Genomic DNA, 19,487 nt, shown 5'->3' on the forward strand with positions numbered 1-19,487 from the left:
ACTGTTAACTTCTCTATAGACTCAATTTGATCCTTTATGGGAGGACGGGGGGATGGAAATTTTCAGCATGTATTAGAAACCACATTAACGCCGCAGTCCAGTGTTGGAGCATAAATACTTATGCATACAGAGTGTCTAAGGTTTAATCCATGGCATCCGTTAAAAAAGCTAGGAAATGGTCTCATTGCATACTAGTGAGCCATTGTGATCATCAGAAAACCTTTTTTCTACATCATTCTTCCTGACCTGCATTTAAAGCAGTTAAACATTGGAGTGGATCAAACAGCTGCAATGATAATCCAGGATGGCCAATGTTTCCCTCATTTTGAAAAAGAATAGTGGGAAGACACAACCGTCTGCTACGATGAAGCCAAGAAACAGGGAAGGCTAACAGTCCTATGTTAAAATATTCATACGTAAGAGTTCAGAATGACTTCTGTGCGCTTCCAGAATAAATACAGTTCAAGCAATTCAACACAGCTTTTCGTCTCAAGGTTTGCTATTTAAAATATATATCTATATATCTATATATATTTTTCAAAAGTGCCATTGCCAAGGTTGCAAAACTCTTAATTTGCATTTGAGAAGAAGGGAAGTGCTACCTGTTGACAGGAGCTGACTGAAAACATTGCACAGATAAAATACAATGGGATTTGTGGTATATATATACATAATATTCCCCATATCAGCTGAAGGGCATAGAAAGAAAGGAGAGGAGAGGAGAGAGGAGCGGAGAAAAGAGAAGGAGGGGAGGGGAGGTTTAAGTCCTCCCCTCCATTTCAATGTACTAGAATCTTCACTCCTAATTTTAAAAAGTTAACCGCAGTTCTGAACTGCACCAGATAATCATAGAGCTGATTCAATCACCGCTGACTGCCACATTTCCAAATTGCAATTAAAATACTGCAGATTCTAGACATGACACGGGATGAGATCCAACTAGCTAAAAGAAAGAAGAAAAAATGTTAATGGGCTAATGTAAAAATAATTTGTCTTTCCAGTTCTGAGATTAAAACCAATCTTTTCTACTGAATAAATTAAAAAGAGAAAAGGATGTAAACCGGATCCATGGACGCTTGACGGGATACATCCATGCAAAGCTGGTTTGATTTGGAGGGCGAGGGAGGAAAGGACGCTTCTTCTCAACCTCCCCAACTGTCTTTGAGCAGAAGACATCCGTGATAACGGAAGCAGAAGACTCCTCTTTGGAGGCCAGGAGCATCGCACTCACGGAGGTGAGAAACAAGACCCTTTCTGCCCCCCAAGTGCCTTGGAAGGTGTGGAAGTCACGGCTTCTATTATTACTGGTCAAGTGTTAAGAAAAGTCCAGGTAGCAATTAAAAAAATGAAATCCTCGGTTAGTCTTTGACATCAGTGAGAGCCTCGGTCGTTGGCCACGTCTTGCAACCTTCTCAGAAGGGCCGTGTGGTTTTCTGGACACATGCGCTTGGCTGGCGAGTCGACTTCCTCCTCTAAGACGATGCCCCTCTTTTTTGTCGAGGTCTCGCCCGTTCTAATCATGCTGTTAATTTCTTCAAGTCTCTGAAATGTGCAATGAGCAAGAGAAACTGAAAATCCCCTGAAAACCCAGCTGCAAAGATTAATCTCCACAACGTGAATTTACACCACTGACATCGTGCTGAACTTCATGTAATCCCCCCTTAAGCAATGGGGCTGAGGTTGCTTCAGTTCCCTGCTCCATAAATTAATATTTCAAGATTACATCTCAAATCCCCACAGTTCAAACAATGCCTTTTCTTTTTTTGTCTCAATCATTGGTCTTATTTTTAAAGAGGCTCTAATCAATACTCATCCTAAAGAAAATACAGCTTCGGAAAAACATTAAAGACTTGAATAAATACAACTGAGAAATAAAACTTTGCATTTTATGTTCCAAATCAGTGTTTCCCAACCTTGGCAACTTGAAGATATTTGGACTTCAACTCCCAGAATTCCATGCTGGCTGGAGAGTTCTGGGAGTTGAGGTCCAGATATCTTCAAGTTGCCAAGGTTGGGAAACACTGTTCTAAATATTCTCTCTCTCTGCCATAACAACAACAACAACAACAGAGTAGGAAGGGACCTTAAGAGGTCTTCTAGTCTAACCCCATGCTTGGTAGGACACCCTACATCACTTCTGATAAATGGTTATCCAACATCTTCTTAAAAACTTCGAATATTGGAGCATTCACAACTTCTGGAGGCAAGTTGTCCACTGATTAATGGTCCTCACTGTCAGGAAATTTTTCCTTAGTTGCTTCTCTCCTTGATTAGTTTCCACCCATTGCTTCTTGTTCTACCTTCAAGAACTTTGGATAATAGTTTGATTCCCTCTTCTTTGTGGCAACCCCTGAAATATTGGAACACTGTTATTGTGTCTCCCCTAGTGCTTCTTTTCGTTAGACTAGCCATGCCCAGTTCCTGCAACCGTTCTTCATATGTTTTAGCCTCCAATCTCCTAATCATCTTTGTTGCTCTTCTCTGCACTCTTGCTAGAATCTCAACATCCTTTTCACATCATTACAGTGAACAATGATATTCACTGGCAAATCTAGTCAGCCATGAATATGTATTTTAAAAATATACACAGCTTGCTAAAGTATGTATTTCTGATTTACTAAATTGGCATAAGATTTCAAAATACTTAATGTGCAAGAGCATCACAGTAGCATCTCTTACCTTTGACGGGCTACTACTGAAATAGTAGTATATTTTCTCACGCCGAGAGACTGCGCACTCATTTTTGTGGGGAGAAATATAAATTGGGTGGTTTTGAGACAATTGAACTCTGCGCGGAGAGCCGCTTCTCACAAACGGGTAGGGAGACAAGGGAGGAATATCAGTCTAATGCAAAAGAGCAATAAAATATTCAGTTAACAAACAAGCACAAAAAAAGAGAGTGGGGTGCATTTGGCAACTTAAAGCATCACAACATATCCACTTGGTTTTTTGTTTTTTTTACCTTAATGGTCCTAAGCAATTTAGGAATTTTATATGAGAGTTATGACATGTTTTCAGAGTTATCAGCTTTAAAATTTAACCTACAGGATTCAATAATCCACTGTGTCAAATACAAGACGGTTCTATTTTGTTGTAAGGTAAAAGTAACTTTATTAGCGATTTATTTTATGGAAGTTTTTAAAATTAGAATCTTTTAAGATTGTTTTTTAATGCATTAATTGGATTGCTTGTTATTGTTTCTCGCATATGCTGTGAGCCGCCCCAAGTCCTCAGAGAGGGGCAGCCTACAAATCCAATTCAATGTAAATAAATAAATAATAAATAAATATTTGCACTGTTTTATGTTTGTTTGTGTAATTCTTATGTGCAAAACCAATAAAAATAAAATAAAAATATTTAAAAATAAATAAATAAATAAAAAATAAATATTTGCAATGCACTTTGGTTTAAAAGTATCCCCTTCTTACTATTTCCAGTTTCTGCCCAGATCACAAGTCAATATCCACTTCGCACACCCAAAATCAGATTTTTTATTTTTTTAAAAAAGCAATATATTGTAATGGCAGGACAACCTGAGTAACTCCAGTTGTTAATCGGACAGGTGGTAGCTTACCTATTTGGAAGAAAAAAATGGGTTACTTACACCGTTGGCCGAGGAGTACTTTAGGGCGAAGTCCTTAATCCGGTCTGTGTAGACATTATTATAAAACTGAATCAGGTCTCCACGCTCCTCTTCCTCAGTGTCGACGCTAGCTCCAGCCAGTCGCGTTGGTGTTGGAGGAGCGCTACTAGGCTGAGGGATAGGCAATGTGCTACTTGACCTCATGACTGGGCTGGAATCTCGGCTCGCTGCAAAGACAGATTGTGATACACTGGATTGGATAGTTTTATGAAACCACTGTCTATTTTAGCCTCTCTCTCTTTTTTTTTTTTTAGTCAGGGTTCCAAGCAATACATCCGTAATAATCAGAATGCAGCTGCGAGAGCAATCATGGGCTTTCCCCAAATATGCCCATGTTACACCAACACTCTGCAGTCTGCATTGGTTGCCGATCAGTTTCCGGTCACAATTCAAAGTGTTGGTTATGACCTATAAAGCCCTTCATGGCATCGGACCAGAATATCTCCGAGACCGCCTTCTGCTACACGAATCCCAGCGACCAGTTAGGTCCCACAGAGTGGGTCTTCTCCGGGTCCCGTCAACTAAACAATGTCGCTTGGCGGGACCCAGGGGAAGAGCCTTCTCTGTGGCAGCCCCGGCCCTCTGGAACCAATTCTCCCCAGAGATTAGAATTGCCCCCACCCTCCTTGCCTTTCGTAAGCTTCTTAAAACCCACCTCTGCCGCCAGGCATGGGGGAATTAAGATTCCCTTTCCCCCTAGGCCTTTACAATTTTATGCATGGTATGTTTGTATGTATGTTTGGTTTTTTATATTAAGGGGTTTTTAATCATTTTTAGTATTGGATTATTATTGTACGCTGTTTTATGATTGCTGTTAGCCGCTCCGAGTCTTCGGAGAGGGGCGGCATATAAATCCAATCAATCAATCAATCAACCAATCAATCAATCAATCAACTCAGAGGCAAGTAGATTCCTCAAAGAACAGTTTTTATTGGCTCTATCCTATTGGCTCTAAAGGTTCCTGTGGTTTAAGTTTTCCTCTATTCCCAGTCAGGTGTTCCAATCAGGGGGCTGTCCAGTTGCTTGGTAACGTCACTTCCCCTCCTCTCTTCAGCCTCCTATTGGAATGACCTTGGTTCCCAGGGGAAAGTGTTTTGTTTTGGCTACAACCCTCCAGCTCTTTCCAATTTATTTATTTATTAATTGGAATTATAGGCCGCCCCTCTCCGAGGACCTCCCCCTCCCTAACCCTCATTTCCACTGTGGCAACACTGGAGCCTCAAAAATGTCCTCAGCCAAGCCAACTTCAGAGTTGACACTAGCAGTTTTAGGCACAAGTTAGAAAGCGGAAGGACTTTCTAGTTTCAGTCTTCAACTTACTACAATCACTTACTTTGGTCCTTATTTTTCTCCACCGGGGAATTCTGCGGATTGTTTGCGTCACTGGGGCCAGAATTCCTTCGCCTTCTGCCTTTAATCAATACACTGCGGTACACCTTAAAAAAGGCAAAATTGTTTCAGAAGGGAAAATGGCCTTGCTGGATTTAAAAAAAAAAACAACCAAAGAAAATTTGAAAACTACGCTAATATCTGGAACCTTCCCTTTAAGGCTGAACTAAAACGGGTGATTGAAGAAAACAAACTCAATAAAAACAATTGAATAGAGCAGAGGTCTTCAAATTTGGCAACTTTTAGACTTGTGGTCTTCAACGCCAAGAATTCTCCAGCCAGCTATTCTCTGCTGGAGAATTCTGGGTGTTGAAGTCCACAATTCTTAAAGTTGCCAGGTTTGGGGACTCCTGGAATAGAGGAACAAGAGTGGTGCGGTGGCTGAGAGGTGGAGCTCTCGTCACAACTCTTGCTGTGAGTTTGATCCTAGGTACAGGCAGGTATTTCTCTCTCTGGGCACATTGAAAATATATCTGCCGTCGCATTGGTCAGCAGGAAAGGCACCCAATCTGTAAACACTAGGCTCCATTCAATTGCCCAGACTCCACCCTGATGTAAGGGATTATGGGATCATTAAAAGAAGATGATTGAATACAGGGACAAAGAAAATGTTCTCACGTGGCTTTTGGCCTGGGGCTGCATTCGATAGCAGCACATGATGTTCTGAAACGAGGTGTCTTCTTTGGTTACCTGGAATGGAAGGTATCTGTTAGCAGACCAATGTTATTAGCACTTTAATTAGTGCTAGGGTTTTTTTTTTATCTTCCAACTTAAATGAAATGGGTGAAACTTTACCTTTGCAATTACATAAATAGCACACATCAACAGCTGGTCGAGATGTCGGTCCATCATGAGCTCCGAGCACTGTACCAGTGAAAATTCAAAACAGGTCCAGATTTTCTTCCTGAGATCGTCGGAAATATCCAGCCTGATGCAAAGATCCCGCAGACGGACACTTGCTAAATAAAACACCTGTTGAAGCCAGGAAATACTGTCAGGGCTAAACGACATGTGCTTTTTTTCTTTGAATGACATTTTTTCACATCCGTATGAAAAAGCTAATAATTATGAAAATGCTTCAGGAAAAGACAGTGAAAGGAGTTTTCTTTGCAAAACATGCCACATTCTTTGGTTTATTTGTACCAATAGGAGAGAATATTTTTGGCTCAGGATTGAACTGTGGGATCGTTGGTGTTCTCTGAGCTTTTTTTCTTGCAGACATTTCATTACCAAGCTAGGTGAACAGTGCAGTCAGGCGGTAGGGAAAGCAAGTAGGATGCTTGGCTGCATAGCTAGAGGTATAATAAGCAGGAAGGAGATTATGATCCTGCTATATAGAGTGCTGGTGAGACCCCATTTGTAATACTGTGTTCAGTTCTGGAGACCTCACCTACAAAAAGATATTGTCAAAATTGAACGGGTCCAAAGACGGGCTACAAGAATGGTGGAAGGTCTTAAGCATAAAACGTATCAGGAAAGACTTCATGAACTCAATCTGTATAGTCTGGAGGACAGAAGGAAAAGGGGGGACATGATTGAAACATTTAAATATGTTAAGGGGTTAAATAAGGTTCAGGAGGGAAGTGTTTTTAATAGGAAAGTGAACACAAGAACAAGGGGACACAATCTGAAGTTAGTTGGGGGAAAAATCAAAAGCAACATGAGAAAATATTATTTTACTGAAAGTAGTAGATGCTTGGAACAAACTTCCAGCAGACATGGTTGGTAAATCCACAGTAACTGAATTGAAACATGCCTGGGATAAACATAGATCCATCCTAAGATAAAATACAGAAAATAGTATAAGGGCAGACTAGATGGATCATGAGGTCTTTTTCTGCCGTCTGTCTTCTTTAGTTTAGTTTTTTAATATCAGATTTGTGCCATTATAATATTGTTTTTATCATTGTTGTGAGCCGCCCCGAGTCGTCGGAGAGGGGCGGCATACAAATCTAATAAATAATAATAATAATAATAATAATAATTATTATTATTATTATTATTATATGTTTCTAGGTAACATCATCAATAATGCTAAGGAATGAGCTTTGCTCTAATTTTAAATGTTAGTGGCTTGTTCTGTCAATGTTGGTGGGAATGGTATTGGTAGTTCCTTGACTGTGTTTATGCTATTTATATTTATATATTATTTTACTACCTCACCTTTATTATTTTTCATAAATAACTCAAGGAGGCAAGCATACCCAATTCTCCTTTTTCTCCTCCTCCCCACAACAACCACCCTGTGAGGTGGATTAGACCAAGAGAGTGACTAGTCCAATGTCATGCCTAAGGCAGGATTAAAACTCACAAGTCCCCTGGTGATTGGACGAAAGTCACCCAGCTGGGTTTCCCTGCCTAAGACAGAGCTAGAACGCCCCGTCTCCTGGTTCCTAGGCCAGCACCTTAACCACTACAGCAAACAGTCTCTTTTCCAGGGCCAATGTACCTTTCTAAAGAAGAGAGTGAGTGAGCCAGCTTTCCGGGATCTGTTGCCAGCACTGCTGATCTGCTGCTTTATTCGCCGTTCTCCAGGGTGGGCCACCTGCTGGAGCTGGCCTTGCAACTGAAGGGTTGGGCCACTCATCTGCTGGGAACTGAGTGTGCCAGCAAGGGTCTGCGCAGTGAGAGGTGGGATGGAAGTAGGCATGGATTGAGCCTGGCCAGCAACGTTGACGTGGACCGGAATGAATGTGATGCCCCCATTTTCATTGGCAATGCCTGTCAAAAGAAGATTATCTCAGGGACCTCCTTCTGCTGCACGAATCCCAGCTACCAGTTAGGTCCCACAGAGTGGGCCTTCTCCGGGTCCCGTCAACTAAACAATGTCGTTTGGCGGGACCCAGAGGAAGAGCCCTCTCTGTGGCGTCCCCGGCCCTCTGGAACCAACTCCCCCCAGAGATTAGAATTGCCCCCACCCTCCTTGCCTTTCGTAAACTTCTTAAAACCCACCTCTGCCGCCAGGCAAGGGGGAATTAAGATTTCTTCTCCCCCTAGGCCGTTACAATTTACGCATGATATGTCTGTATGTATGTTTGGTTTTTATAATAAGGTTTTTTTAGTTATTTTAGTATTGGATTGGATTGTTACATGCTGTTTTTATCATTGTTGTTAGCCGCCCCGAGTCTACAGAGAGGGGGGGCATACAAATCCACCTTGGGGGCCGAAAGCTTGCGCGCGTGTTATCATTTCCTGTCGCATTTCCTGACTTCTGGTGGGCCCGGTAGGCCTATTTTTTGCCCTCCCCAGGCTCCAGCGGCTTTCTTGAAGCCTGGGGTGGGTGAAAATGCCCTCTCCCGCCCCTCCGGAGACTGAAAGCGCCCTCCCAGAGTCTCTGCATGAGCCAAAAATCAGGTGACTGATGCCCACATGCATTCTGGAGCTGAGCTGCTCGCATGCCAGGAGATATGACTCCATATGCCACACGTGCCATAGGTTCGCCATCACAGGACCTGGGGATTGGCATTTTCCCCCCTTTGGGCAGGAAAGCCCCCCCCCCCCCCCGCCCCAATTATTTTAAGTTGAAAAACTAGTTTAAGTTGGAAGACCCCTCGAATTCTAGACATAAACTCTTTCAATTTCCCCCAGGACACCACTTATAGAGCATTGCATGCCCCCCAAAAAACCAGACCAGGGGTGAAACCCAGCAGCTTCGGACGGGTTCTAGAGAAACGGTAGCGGGAATTTTGAGTAGTTCAGAGAAGCGGCAAATGCCACCTCTGCTGGGCCCCAGAGTGAGTTGGGAATGGAGATTTTGCAGTATCCTTCCCCGGCCACGCTCACCAATCCACACCCAAAGAACCGATAGTAAAAAAAATGGATTTCACCACTGAACCAGACATAAGAGCCCGGGTGGCGCAGCAGGTAGAGTGCTGTACTGCAGGCCACTGAAGCTGACTGTAGACCTGTAGGTCAGCGGTTCAAATCTCATCACCGGCTCAAGATTGACTCAGCCTTCCATCCTTCCCAGGTGGGTAAAATGAGGACCCGGATTGTGGGGGCCATATTGCTGGCTCTGTTAAAAAGTGCTATTGCTAATATGTTGTAAGCCGCCCTGAGTCTAAGGAGAAGGGCGGCATAACAATCGAATGAATGAATAAAATAAATAAATAAATAAATAATTTTTTCTCGTGCCATCATTCTTCTGAATATCTAATCCCCCCCCCCCCATCACTGTCTTAGATCCAAGATTATTTAGCCATGTAGTAGGGCTGTATTGCCACCATCCTTCTCCCTTTCCTACCCCTTCTCCTATTGGTATCTTACGATTATATTCCTTGTTGTTTGTATGTAAGCTGAGACTTTATGCACCAGAGAAAAAACCCTTGTGTGGCTAATCACATTGGCCAACAAAGAATGTCTACATTATCGATGTTAACGTGGCCCTGCCTTAGCCATCAGCCGTACCACGGTTTCAGGAAGCGGTATTTCCCACCCGTGCGCTGATCCACCTTACCTTGTACAGGTATGGTAACCGTCTGTCCATTATTTGCAGTCACCGTGGCGGTTGCCACGGTGACCAAAGTCTGTCCAGGCACTGGAGTGACCGGGATGGTATCGGCAGAGACGTTCTGTACAGGCACGGTGCTGATCACAGGCGGCTGAGAGACCCTCACGGGTGTCGGAGGGGTCTCCCCGGTGGTGTCGTTATCCACAAACAGCCTTCTTCGGGTGGGGTTGGTGGTTGGGGAGCTGTACCGTTCGTAGAGGGTGGCTGGAGAAAACGGAATGCCTGCAGAGGTCACAAAGGGAAGGGTAAAGGTGGGGCAATCAGGCGTGATGTAGCCTGGGTAAAGAAACTAAGGGCGATCTCAAAGGCCTTGGATGGGACTAAATCACGGAGCTCTTTTCAGATGCGCAGACGTTCAAGAAGCAGAACAGAGCAAGCATGTGGCAGCTCAGGATTTCAAAGGACTCGAATCTCATCTCTGGGCCCCGCGGTGGACTATTGTGCTATTGGAGAGAAAGATTAAGAGTGGAGAGGTGGCCTAGAGGTGGAGCTCTCGCCTCACAATCAGGAGGCTGTGAGTTCGGATTTAGGTACAGGCAGGTATTTCTCTCTCTGGGCACTATGATGTCCATGTGGGATGTCCAAGTGCCGCCTCTATGTTGGTTGAGGCAGGCAGGATTCACTTGGGTCTCATTTGTTGGGGGTCGAGGGAAAGGGAGGGTCTTGCCTTCTCTTTCTGCTCAAGATCCCCATGGACAATCAGTGGGATACTGTGTGACACAGAATGCTGGACTCGATGGGCTTTGGCCTGATTCAGCATGGTTATGTTCTTATGTTCTATGAGAATGTATGAGCCTTGATGACGCAGTGGTTAGAGTGCAGTGGTTAGAGTGCAACCTGCTTCTGCTGACTGCTGGCTATAGTTCACCAGTTCAAATCTCGCCAGGTTCAAGGTTGACTCAGCCTTCCGTCCCTCCGAGGTGGGTCAAATGGGGACCCAGACTGTTGGGGACAAGAGGCTGATTCTGTAAACTGCTTAGAGCAGTGATTTTCAACCTTTTTTGAGCCGCGGCACATTTTTTACATTTACAAAATCCTGGGGCACACCACCAACCAAAATGACACAAAATGACACCCCTAGACACTCTCCTCTCTTTTTCCATCCCTGTCTCCTCCCCACCCATGTGTGTGTGTGTGTGTGTGTGTGTGTGTGTGTGTTATTCCTTGGGTGCTTTTTATCATATGCTTTAAATCAAGAGTCACTTCTCCCTCTCTTTCGTTTCTCTCTCTTTCTTCTCATTCTCTGTCTCAATCATTTTCTCATTTCTTTTTTTTCCTCCCCTTTTTGTTCATTTCTCTCTCTCTCTCCCTTCCTCTCCTTTTCTCTCTCTCTCTTGCTTTCTCTCTCTTTCTCTTTTCTCTCTCTCACACACACTCTCTTTCTCTCTCTCTCTCTTTCTCTCTCTCTCTCTCAGCAAAATGTTGCGAGACCAGAACCTGAGCTTCCTTCTTCGCAGCACACCTGACCATGTCTCGCGGCACACTGGTTGAAAAACACTGGCTTAGAGGACTGAAGCAATATAAATTAATATAGCTCCATATTGGCGACAGGAAGGGCATCCAGCCAGTAAACACTCAGCTCCATTCAGTTGCCAGACTCCACCCCAATGCAAGGGATTACGAGGTCATTAAATGATGATGATGATAGGAAGATTAAGGAAAGGAAGGATACATGGTCACAGAAGGGAGACAGTAAATGCGAATAGTCCTGAGACTGATGCCACTTTCTAACTTAATTCAAATGCCACAACAACAAAAAGATGTGGGTTTTTTTTCTACAGATAGACCTCGCTGAATAGCCACTCATTTTACAACAGTTCAAATTTACAAGGAGCAAGGAACATCAACTTCAGGGCTCATAAAGCACTCCCAGACATCATAAATGGAGACACACACAACACACACACCATGTTCCATAACTACATGTCCAGCTGGTCAGTTTATGATCTATTGTGGCATTCTGCAGTTCTATGACTACAAATGTATTTCTGCTGATTTCTGGCAAAAAAAATAAAAATAAATTCATGCAAACGAATGGGTTAGTTTAACAATCACTGTGAAAAAAATACAAAATATTACTTCTGGTCATGCGGGTGCTTCAACTCACAACTGCAATGCCAGGCTCAATTATGGAGGTAAGTCAAGGACTATCTGGATTAATAATGTACAGTGGTGCCTTGGTTCTTGACCACAATTCGTTCCAGAAGTGTGGTCGAGAACCGATTTGGTCGAGTACCGAATTTATTTATCCCATAGGAAATAATGGAAATGGATTTAATTGGTTCCCAGCCCGTTAACTCGCTGGGAACCAATTAAATCTATTTTCTTTATTTCCTATGGGATAAATAAATTCGGTACTCCAAGCTGCAGGAAGGGTGGGGGCGGCTGCAATCCCAGCAGCTTTGGGGGGCTCCTTTCCTCAGTGCTTCGTGTTGTTACCTGTAAGCAGCTGCAAAAACTTTCTCCTTCACGGCGGCGGCTTCCCTTCGAGGAGCAACAGCGCCGTGAACGTCACGTAATGAAGGGAAGCTGCTGGAGTGGCGGCAACTGCTGAGATGGCTCCGGCGGCTTCCCTTCATCACGTGACGTTCCCGGCGCTGTTGCTACTCGAAGGGAAGCCGCCGCTGTTGCCGCCGCCGGGAAGGAGAAAGTTTTTGCAGCTGCTTACAGGTAATAAGAGGAAGCAATGAGGAAAGGAGCCCCCCGAAGCTGCTGGGATTGCAGCCGCCCCCACCCTTCCTGCAGCTTGGAGCTCTTATAGAGCTCCTCAGCCCCCTGAAGCAGCCCCCGGCGGTAACATTTCGGATAATGAACAAAATTTTCTGTGGCTGTTCGGTATCCGAATTTTTTGTTCAGATACCAAAGCAAATTTTTGCCGAAAATTTTGTTCGTTATCCGAAATGTACAAGAACCAAAGCGTTCGAGTACCAAGGTACCACTGTATATTTTCTCAAAACTGTAGATATTTTTACACATTGGAATTAGGCCTTCAGAGTTTCTGCCCCACAGCTTATCTTGTAAATTTGGAAAGGCTTACCCTTTCCCTGAGTTCCAGCTTCAGCACGAACTTCGTTTAATCTCTTCGGAGTTAAAGGGGACCCAGCCATGCTGTTGCCATTTGATCTTTCAAAATACTGAGAGGGCATCACCTAAAAGCACAAAATATCCCATCGTGGTGTTATAAGGGTTTAGGCACCGCAGCCTAAGAATCCCCACTGCTCCAAGTCTTTGGGACATTTCTAGTAAAAGTCTTTGTACAAGTCACAAAGGAGCAAAAAGGAAAGATTAGATTAGATTTATTGGATTTATATGCCGCCCCTCTCCGCAAACTCGGGGCGGCTCACAACAATGGTAAAAACAGTACATAGTAACAAATCTAATATTTATTTATTTATTTATTTATTTATTCATTCATTCATTCATTCATTCATTCATTCATTCATTCATTCATTCATTCATTCATTCATTCATTCATTCATTCATTTAATTTGTATGCCGCCCCTCTCTGTAGACTCGGGGCGGCTCACAGCAGTGATAGAAACAATGTACAATACAAATCTAATAATATGAAGTTAAAAACCCATAATTTAAAAAACATGCACACAACACACCATACATAAATGATATAGGCCTGGGGAAGATATTTCAATTCCCCCATGCCTGACGGCAGAGTTGGGTTTTGAGAAGTTTACGAAAGGCAAGGAGGGTGGGGGCAATTCTAATCTCTGGGGGGAGTTGGTTCCAGAGGGCCGGGGCCGCCACAGAGAAGGCTCTTCCCCTGGGTCCTTCCAAATGACATTGTTTAGTCGATGGGACCCAAAGAAGGCCAACTCTGTGGGACCTAACCGGTCCCTGGGATTCGTGCGGCAGAAGGTGGTCCTGGAGATATTCTATTTAGCAATCTAAATTACAGCTTTAGGTTAAAAAGTCCACAAAAGAAACCCCAATATATAAAAAACAAGCACACAATCAATCATACACCAAAACTACATGGGCAAGGGGGAGATGTTTCAATTCCCCCGTGCCTGACGGCAGAGGTGGGTTTTAAGGAGTTTACCTCTTCACAGGTTGGAACCTTATTTTCATTTTCTTTTATTTTGTCCCAGAGTGGAGATTCCGTTTTCCATGCCAGGCTCTCTAAAATCTGCTCCTCAATGTGGTTGAGATGCTTCACCACCTCTCTGCAAAGGCCATCTTCTGCTCGGATCAGGATCTCGATTACCTGCAATGTATCAAATCGAACCTTTATTATGGACAACTAGAAAGGAAGGAGGGGTACAGTCACTGCCTTTTTAACAGCAACTACGTTAATTTGTTAGAGCGCTCCACGCAAAGGATTTACCTTATAAAAGTGGAAGGCAGGAACATCAAAAACATCCGTGATGAAGGGGAAACTATCCGCCGTCTTGTAGGAGTAAATAATGACTTCAAGGCAGCAGGCCATGAGGGACTTATGAAAGACATCGTGCTCCAGGATGCCCTAAAATAATAATAATAATAATTTATTTATTATTTAGATTTGTATGCCGCCCCTCTATATAATAATAATAATAATAATAATAATAATAATAATAATAATAATAATAATAATAATAATAATAATTCATTCATTCATTCATTTATTGGACTTGTATGCCGCCCCTCTCCGTGGACTTGGGGCGGCTAACAACAGTGATAAAACAACATGTGACAATCCAATAGTAAAACAATTAAAAACCCTTATTATAAAACCAAACATACATACAAAACATACCATGCATAAATTGTAAAGGCCTAAGGGGGAATGAGTATCTCAATTCCCCCATGCCTGACGGCAGAGGTGGGTTTTAAGAAGCTTACGAAAGGCGAGGAGGGTGGGGGCAATTCTAATCTCTGGGGGGAGCTGGTTCCAGAGGGCTGGGGCCACCACAGAGAAGGCTCTTCCCCTGGGTCCCGCCAAACGACATTGTTTAGTTGACGGGACCTGGAGAAGGCCCACTCTGTGGGACCTAACTGATCACTGGGATTCGTGCAGCAGAAGGCGGTTCCGGAGATAATCTGGTCCGGTGCCATGAAGGGCTTTATAGGTCATAACCAACACTTTGAATTGTGACCGGAAACTGATCGGCAACCAATGCAGACTGCAGAGTGTTGGTGAGACATGGGCATATTTGGGAAAGCCCATGACTGCTCTCACAGCTGCATTCTGCACGATCTGAAGTTTCCGAACACTTTTCAAAGGTAGCCCCATGTAGAGAGTGTTACAGTGAGGGCAGTTCAGTACAAAAACCTGATATTTCTTGTGCCTAAATCACAAAGCATAGCTAGGTTGTTTAAAAAAATACATGTGCAATGCTGTTTGTCTATTAAGAAACATATACAAAACATATGCAAATTGGACTTAGAGGCTTAGTAAAACATCCTGGGGGGGAGAAAGGTAAAATATCCTGATTTCATACTGGGGTGTCCTAAATCTTGTGATGATCAGGATGAATCGTTTTTATCTGATTGTTCCCTAAGCAGAATTTCTTACCCTCATCTCTCATAAATTGGTTGAATCACGGTGGATCCTCTTGACATTATATCCCTTTGCCAAATTATCCTGTTAGTTGATTATTTTCTGTGGAAAGCAGTGAGCAAACTGAAGGCTGAATGTATGGAATTGGTATGGTTAAGAATCAGATTCTGGCCTGTTTTGCATCTTAAGTGTTCTATGCTACATTTTCCTGTAGACCCCATCAGTTGTTGCTTTTTTAAAAGATAATATGCAAATTCATGGGCTATACTTACAGATAGGTCAGCGTCTTCTAGTCTTTTTTTTTCTTGCTTTAGGACAGATTCCAAAACCTTATAATAAAGGACCTCAGCAAGACGGAAGTGTTTACCAACAAGATCTGAAATAATTTACCCATAATAAAATTTTTAAAATGAAAACTTTCAGGGGTTATTAACCACCAGTAAAATAATAATTAAACACACATACACATATGGTTTCCTTCTCCCCCAAAACTGGTTTCTTGGTCTTAAACAAGAACTATTTTAAGGTCTATTGAAATTAATATTAAGAACGAGCTTGTAAAGAAACTTAATTACTATTATACATCATACCTCATATCCGCTAAGAAAGAAATAATATTGCAAGCTGACCAGAGTTAGTCTGTGCTAAGTTGTGCGGCCAATAAATAAATAATACTAAATGATCATTCTTATATTGTGCTAAAATGTATGAATATACCAAGTAAACATGTTAAATTAAATAGTTTAATACTAAAACTAGAGTCTTTGGGGAACACAAACATAGCAAAAATGCTTTTTATGTTCTCACCTTTGGGGAAATTCCCAGATTCTCCGGAAGATGGCGCCTTTTGCGAATAAGTTTCATACATTTCTTTCACTCTATTGACAATGGACAGAGAAGGATCCCTGGAACATCCCCTGTCAATGAACAAGTCAAGAATGAAGATTTGCCACTTTTGAAAGAAAACATCTTTATGTTTATGTAGTCTTATACAGGAGGCTTTAAAAAAGAATGCCAGTTTTATCCAAGCATTTATCACTAAAATAAATTGAAACCTATGCTTAGTCTCCAAAGTTAATTTACTTCACTATTTTCACTGCACCTTGTACGATATTAAATGACATCTTCGGTGTGCATTAAAATTATAAAAACAAAACACAAACACACATCCTTCACGTTCTATACAATTCACTGCATGAGTATTGCACTATACAGTATAATTCAATGTAGTTATTCCCCTGGGTTTCAAGCTGTTTTGCAGCTTATTTGTCCTTGTTTTTATTCTCTTGTACCATCTGCCAGATGGTAATAATTAAAAAAAAAGGGTGTGTCCACAGAATGAGATGGACCTTTAAGGAAGTTTTGAACTTCCTTAAGGCAGCAGGAGCTATAAAGCTCTTCCAAAGAGGGGAGAGGGCAACCAATGATCCTCTGGGCAATGACACTGACCCTCTGGAATGCTGTCCTATCTGCCCCTGTGCAATTGGCAAACCATATACAGGTGCAGTAAATTAAAATACTCTCTATAGTACAGCAGTAGAAGGTCACCAGCAGTTTTTCATTAAGCTGTTGTTTCCTGAGAAGTCTCAGGTAGTGTCATCTCTGCTGGGCCCTTTTGACCAATGCTGCAATGTGAGCTCCCCAGGTCAGGTCCTCTTTTATGACAACACTCCAAAACTCAAAAATGGCCACTTGCTGTAATTAGTTTCCATTGATAAATAAGGAATGGTTGCCTGATTTATTATTTCTATAATCCAGTATAAGCTCCTTGGTCTTACTGGTGTTAAGGACCAACTTATTATCTCCACACCACGAAGGTTTAACTTCATATGGTGGTGCAGTGTTCACAAATTGATTTTGTTTAGTATACATTGATCCCTGGTTTTTTGCAGGGGATGCGTTCCAAGACCCCCGTGAAAAACGAATTTCCATGATGTAGAGGAAATAATTTTTTTAATGTATTTAACGAGCATTTCGACTTTTAAAACCCACCCTTTGCATTAAACAGTCATTCTATAAGTTTCTCAGCTGGAACTACATGTGATATCCTACCAGTTTCTTTAATAGAGTACAGTAGTACTGTAAAAGAGTTGTATGAATTTTGAATGGATTTAAAATTTTCAATGGATTTAAGCCCCTTTTGAAAACTTGTGAAATAGTGAATCTGCAAAAGATGAACCGTGAAGTAGCGTGGGATTAATGTACATTGAACATCACTAAAGAATGTAGTCCACTTTGGGGTTTTTTTAAAAAAGCATATAAAATCATACGGGATACTTTAAAAAGCGTGCATTTCAGCCGCCCGCTCAAATTTGAATCACCCTGTAGCCACCAATTTGGGAAGAACAAGGAGAGGGATTTTACTGACCTCAGTATTTGCTCCAGGTTCTCACTAGGGCCGTTCTTCAGCCCTGCCAACATTGTGTGAAGCCGCGTCAAGCAGTGGGTCGCGATGGAAATAGGGCTCAAGTAAGGATCGCTATCCTTGATGTATTTCCGGCCAGTGAGAGGCGTAGCTATTCTGAAAGATTTTGTCTAATCATAAGATACAAAGATGAAAGGCATTTCAAGAAACCTCCAGTACTTTCAACTCAGATTTTTATTCAGAAAAATCACTTGACGAAAGTCCAACAAGGCTTATCCCTGGTTATTGCCTTCTTTGGACTGAAATCTGCCTCTTCTTCTAACTCATAATCTCCCTATTAAGATATCTAGACAGAACAAAGCCCTATAAAGTCTATAAGAAATAGAACAAGTACATAGTCAGAGATAAACTGTTGGCATTTTCTGATAATCTAGGGTGAGATGGGGCACTATGAATGCTTTAAAGGGACACAGCAATTAACTGACAGACCAGTAGCTCTTAATCAGGATGCCAGACTGAGAAGTTATACATACATACATACATACACACACACACACACACACACACACACACACACGTTTTTTTATGTCGGATCACCCTGGTATATTGAAGGAACGTCACAGCTCCTTTTTGCCTCTAGGCCCAACCCAGGGCCATTACAAGGCAGTTAATTTATTCATAGCCGACAACTTATAATAAATATAATATAATATAATTTTAAAAAAACATGTCATACATACATACATACATACATATATATATATATATATAGAGAGAGAGAGAGAGAAAGTTAAGCTAATTAAACTTGGAGGGATTCTTGGTGGTCTCTATGCTTAGAAGTTTTCTTGCAGACATTCCAGCGACCGGTTAGGTCTCACAGAGTGGGCCTTCTCCGGGTCCCGTCAACAAAACAATGTCATTTGGCGGGGCCCAGGGGAAGAGCCTTCTCTGTGGCAGCCCCGACCCTCTGGAACCAACTCCCCCCGGAAATTAGAATTGCCCCCACCCTCCTCACCTTTCGTAAGCTCGTAAAAACCCATCTCTGCCGTCAGGCATGGGGGAACTGAGATATTCTTTCCCCCTAAGCCTTTACAATTTATGCATGGTATGCTTGTTTGTATGTATGTATGTTTGGTTTTACGAATAAGGTTTTTTTAAAGATATTTTTAGGATTGGATTTACATGCTGTTTTTGTTGCTGTTGTTAGCCGCCCCGAGTCTGCGGAGAGGGGCGGCATACAAATCCAATAAATAATAATAAAATAATAATAATTCCATTACCCAACTAGGTAACGACAACAGGAGGATGTGTAGTTTGGGTAATGAACTTGGTGCTCTCGGAGCTGGGTTGATTTTTTGCAGGTGTTTCATTACCCAAACTTGGTAACATCACGAGCAACCCCTTTCCCTTCTAGCACTGATGATGTTACCTAGTTTGGGTAATGAAATGTCAGCAAGGAGACCACCAAGCTCAGAAAGCACCAAGGGGTCCTCATTACAACCCAGAGTTCAGGGCTGAAATGCTACTCGTTCGGCCCAGTTCAGGTGAACCAGTAGTAGCAGCTGGCGATGGTTTGGAGAATCAGTAGCAGAGGCAGCGCGAGGCCCAGACTACCCTATTGGACATCGCCATTTTCTTTTTTTCTTTTAACCCTCTGCACATGCACAAAGCCTTCTGCACATGTGCAGAGAGTGAAAAAGTATGTGTGACAGTGGCATGCACGCAAGCGAAATGAGAGTGCATGAATGCGCTTCTGAACCGGTAGGGAAGGTACGTAGATTTCATGAGTTACCAAGGTTTGCCCCTTCCGGTGGCCATTTTAATAATATTAATAATATTAATGTTATTAATATTATTAATAATATTAATAATATTAATATTAATAATATTAATAACATTAATAACAATAATATGTTTTTAAACATTGGATTTGTACATTGCATATGATTATTGTGAGCCGCCCCGAGTCTTCGGAGTGGGGCGGCATACAAACCTAATTAATAATAATAATAATAATAACAATAACAATAACAATAACAATAACAATAATAATAATAATAATAATAATAATAATAATAATAAT

At 42.2% G+C, this 19,487-nt stretch overlaps 1 protein-coding gene across 2 annotated transcripts in view; it reads right to left on the reverse strand.

The window, feature by feature from the left end:
- Positions 1-4: 4 nt before the first annotated feature.
- RBL2 (RB transcriptional corepressor like 2) overlaps positions 5-19,487 on the reverse strand; it is a 29,564-nt gene continuing 10,081 nt past the window's right edge. The window contains exons 9-22 of one of the 2 annotated variants that reach the window (XM_070760174.1): positions 17,408-17,574; positions 15,847-15,956; positions 15,312-15,415; positions 13,885-14,022; positions 13,600-13,764; positions 12,580-12,691; positions 9,489-9,764; positions 7,482-7,753; positions 5,828-6,004; positions 5,651-5,722; positions 4,977-5,079; positions 3,605-3,810; positions 2,680-2,844; positions 5-1,542 (exon numbers count right to left, since the gene is read on the reverse strand). In XM_070760174.1, the coding sequence (XP_070616275.1) occupies positions 1,372-1,542; positions 2,680-2,844; positions 3,605-3,810; positions 4,977-5,079; positions 5,651-5,722; positions 5,828-6,004; positions 7,482-7,753; positions 9,489-9,764; positions 12,580-12,691; positions 13,600-13,764; positions 13,885-14,022; positions 15,312-15,415; positions 15,847-15,956; positions 17,408-17,574 (2,238 nt within the window). In that variant the 3' untranslated portion in view covers positions 5-1,371. The remainder of the gene's footprint in view (positions 1,543-2,679; positions 2,845-3,604; positions 3,811-4,976; positions 5,080-5,650; positions 5,723-5,827; positions 6,005-7,481; positions 7,754-9,488; positions 9,765-12,579; positions 12,692-13,599; positions 13,765-13,884; positions 14,023-15,311; positions 15,416-15,846; positions 15,957-17,407; positions 17,575-19,487) is intronic. The other variant, XR_011559800.1, reaches the window with a different exon arrangement.

The sequence above is a fragment of the Erythrolamprus reginae genome, chromosome 9, assembly GCF_031021105.1.
Source record: "Erythrolamprus reginae isolate rEryReg1 chromosome 9, rEryReg1.hap1, whole genome shotgun sequence".
Lineage (NCBI taxonomy): Eukaryota > Metazoa > Chordata > Lepidosauria > Squamata > Dipsadidae > Erythrolamprus > Erythrolamprus reginae.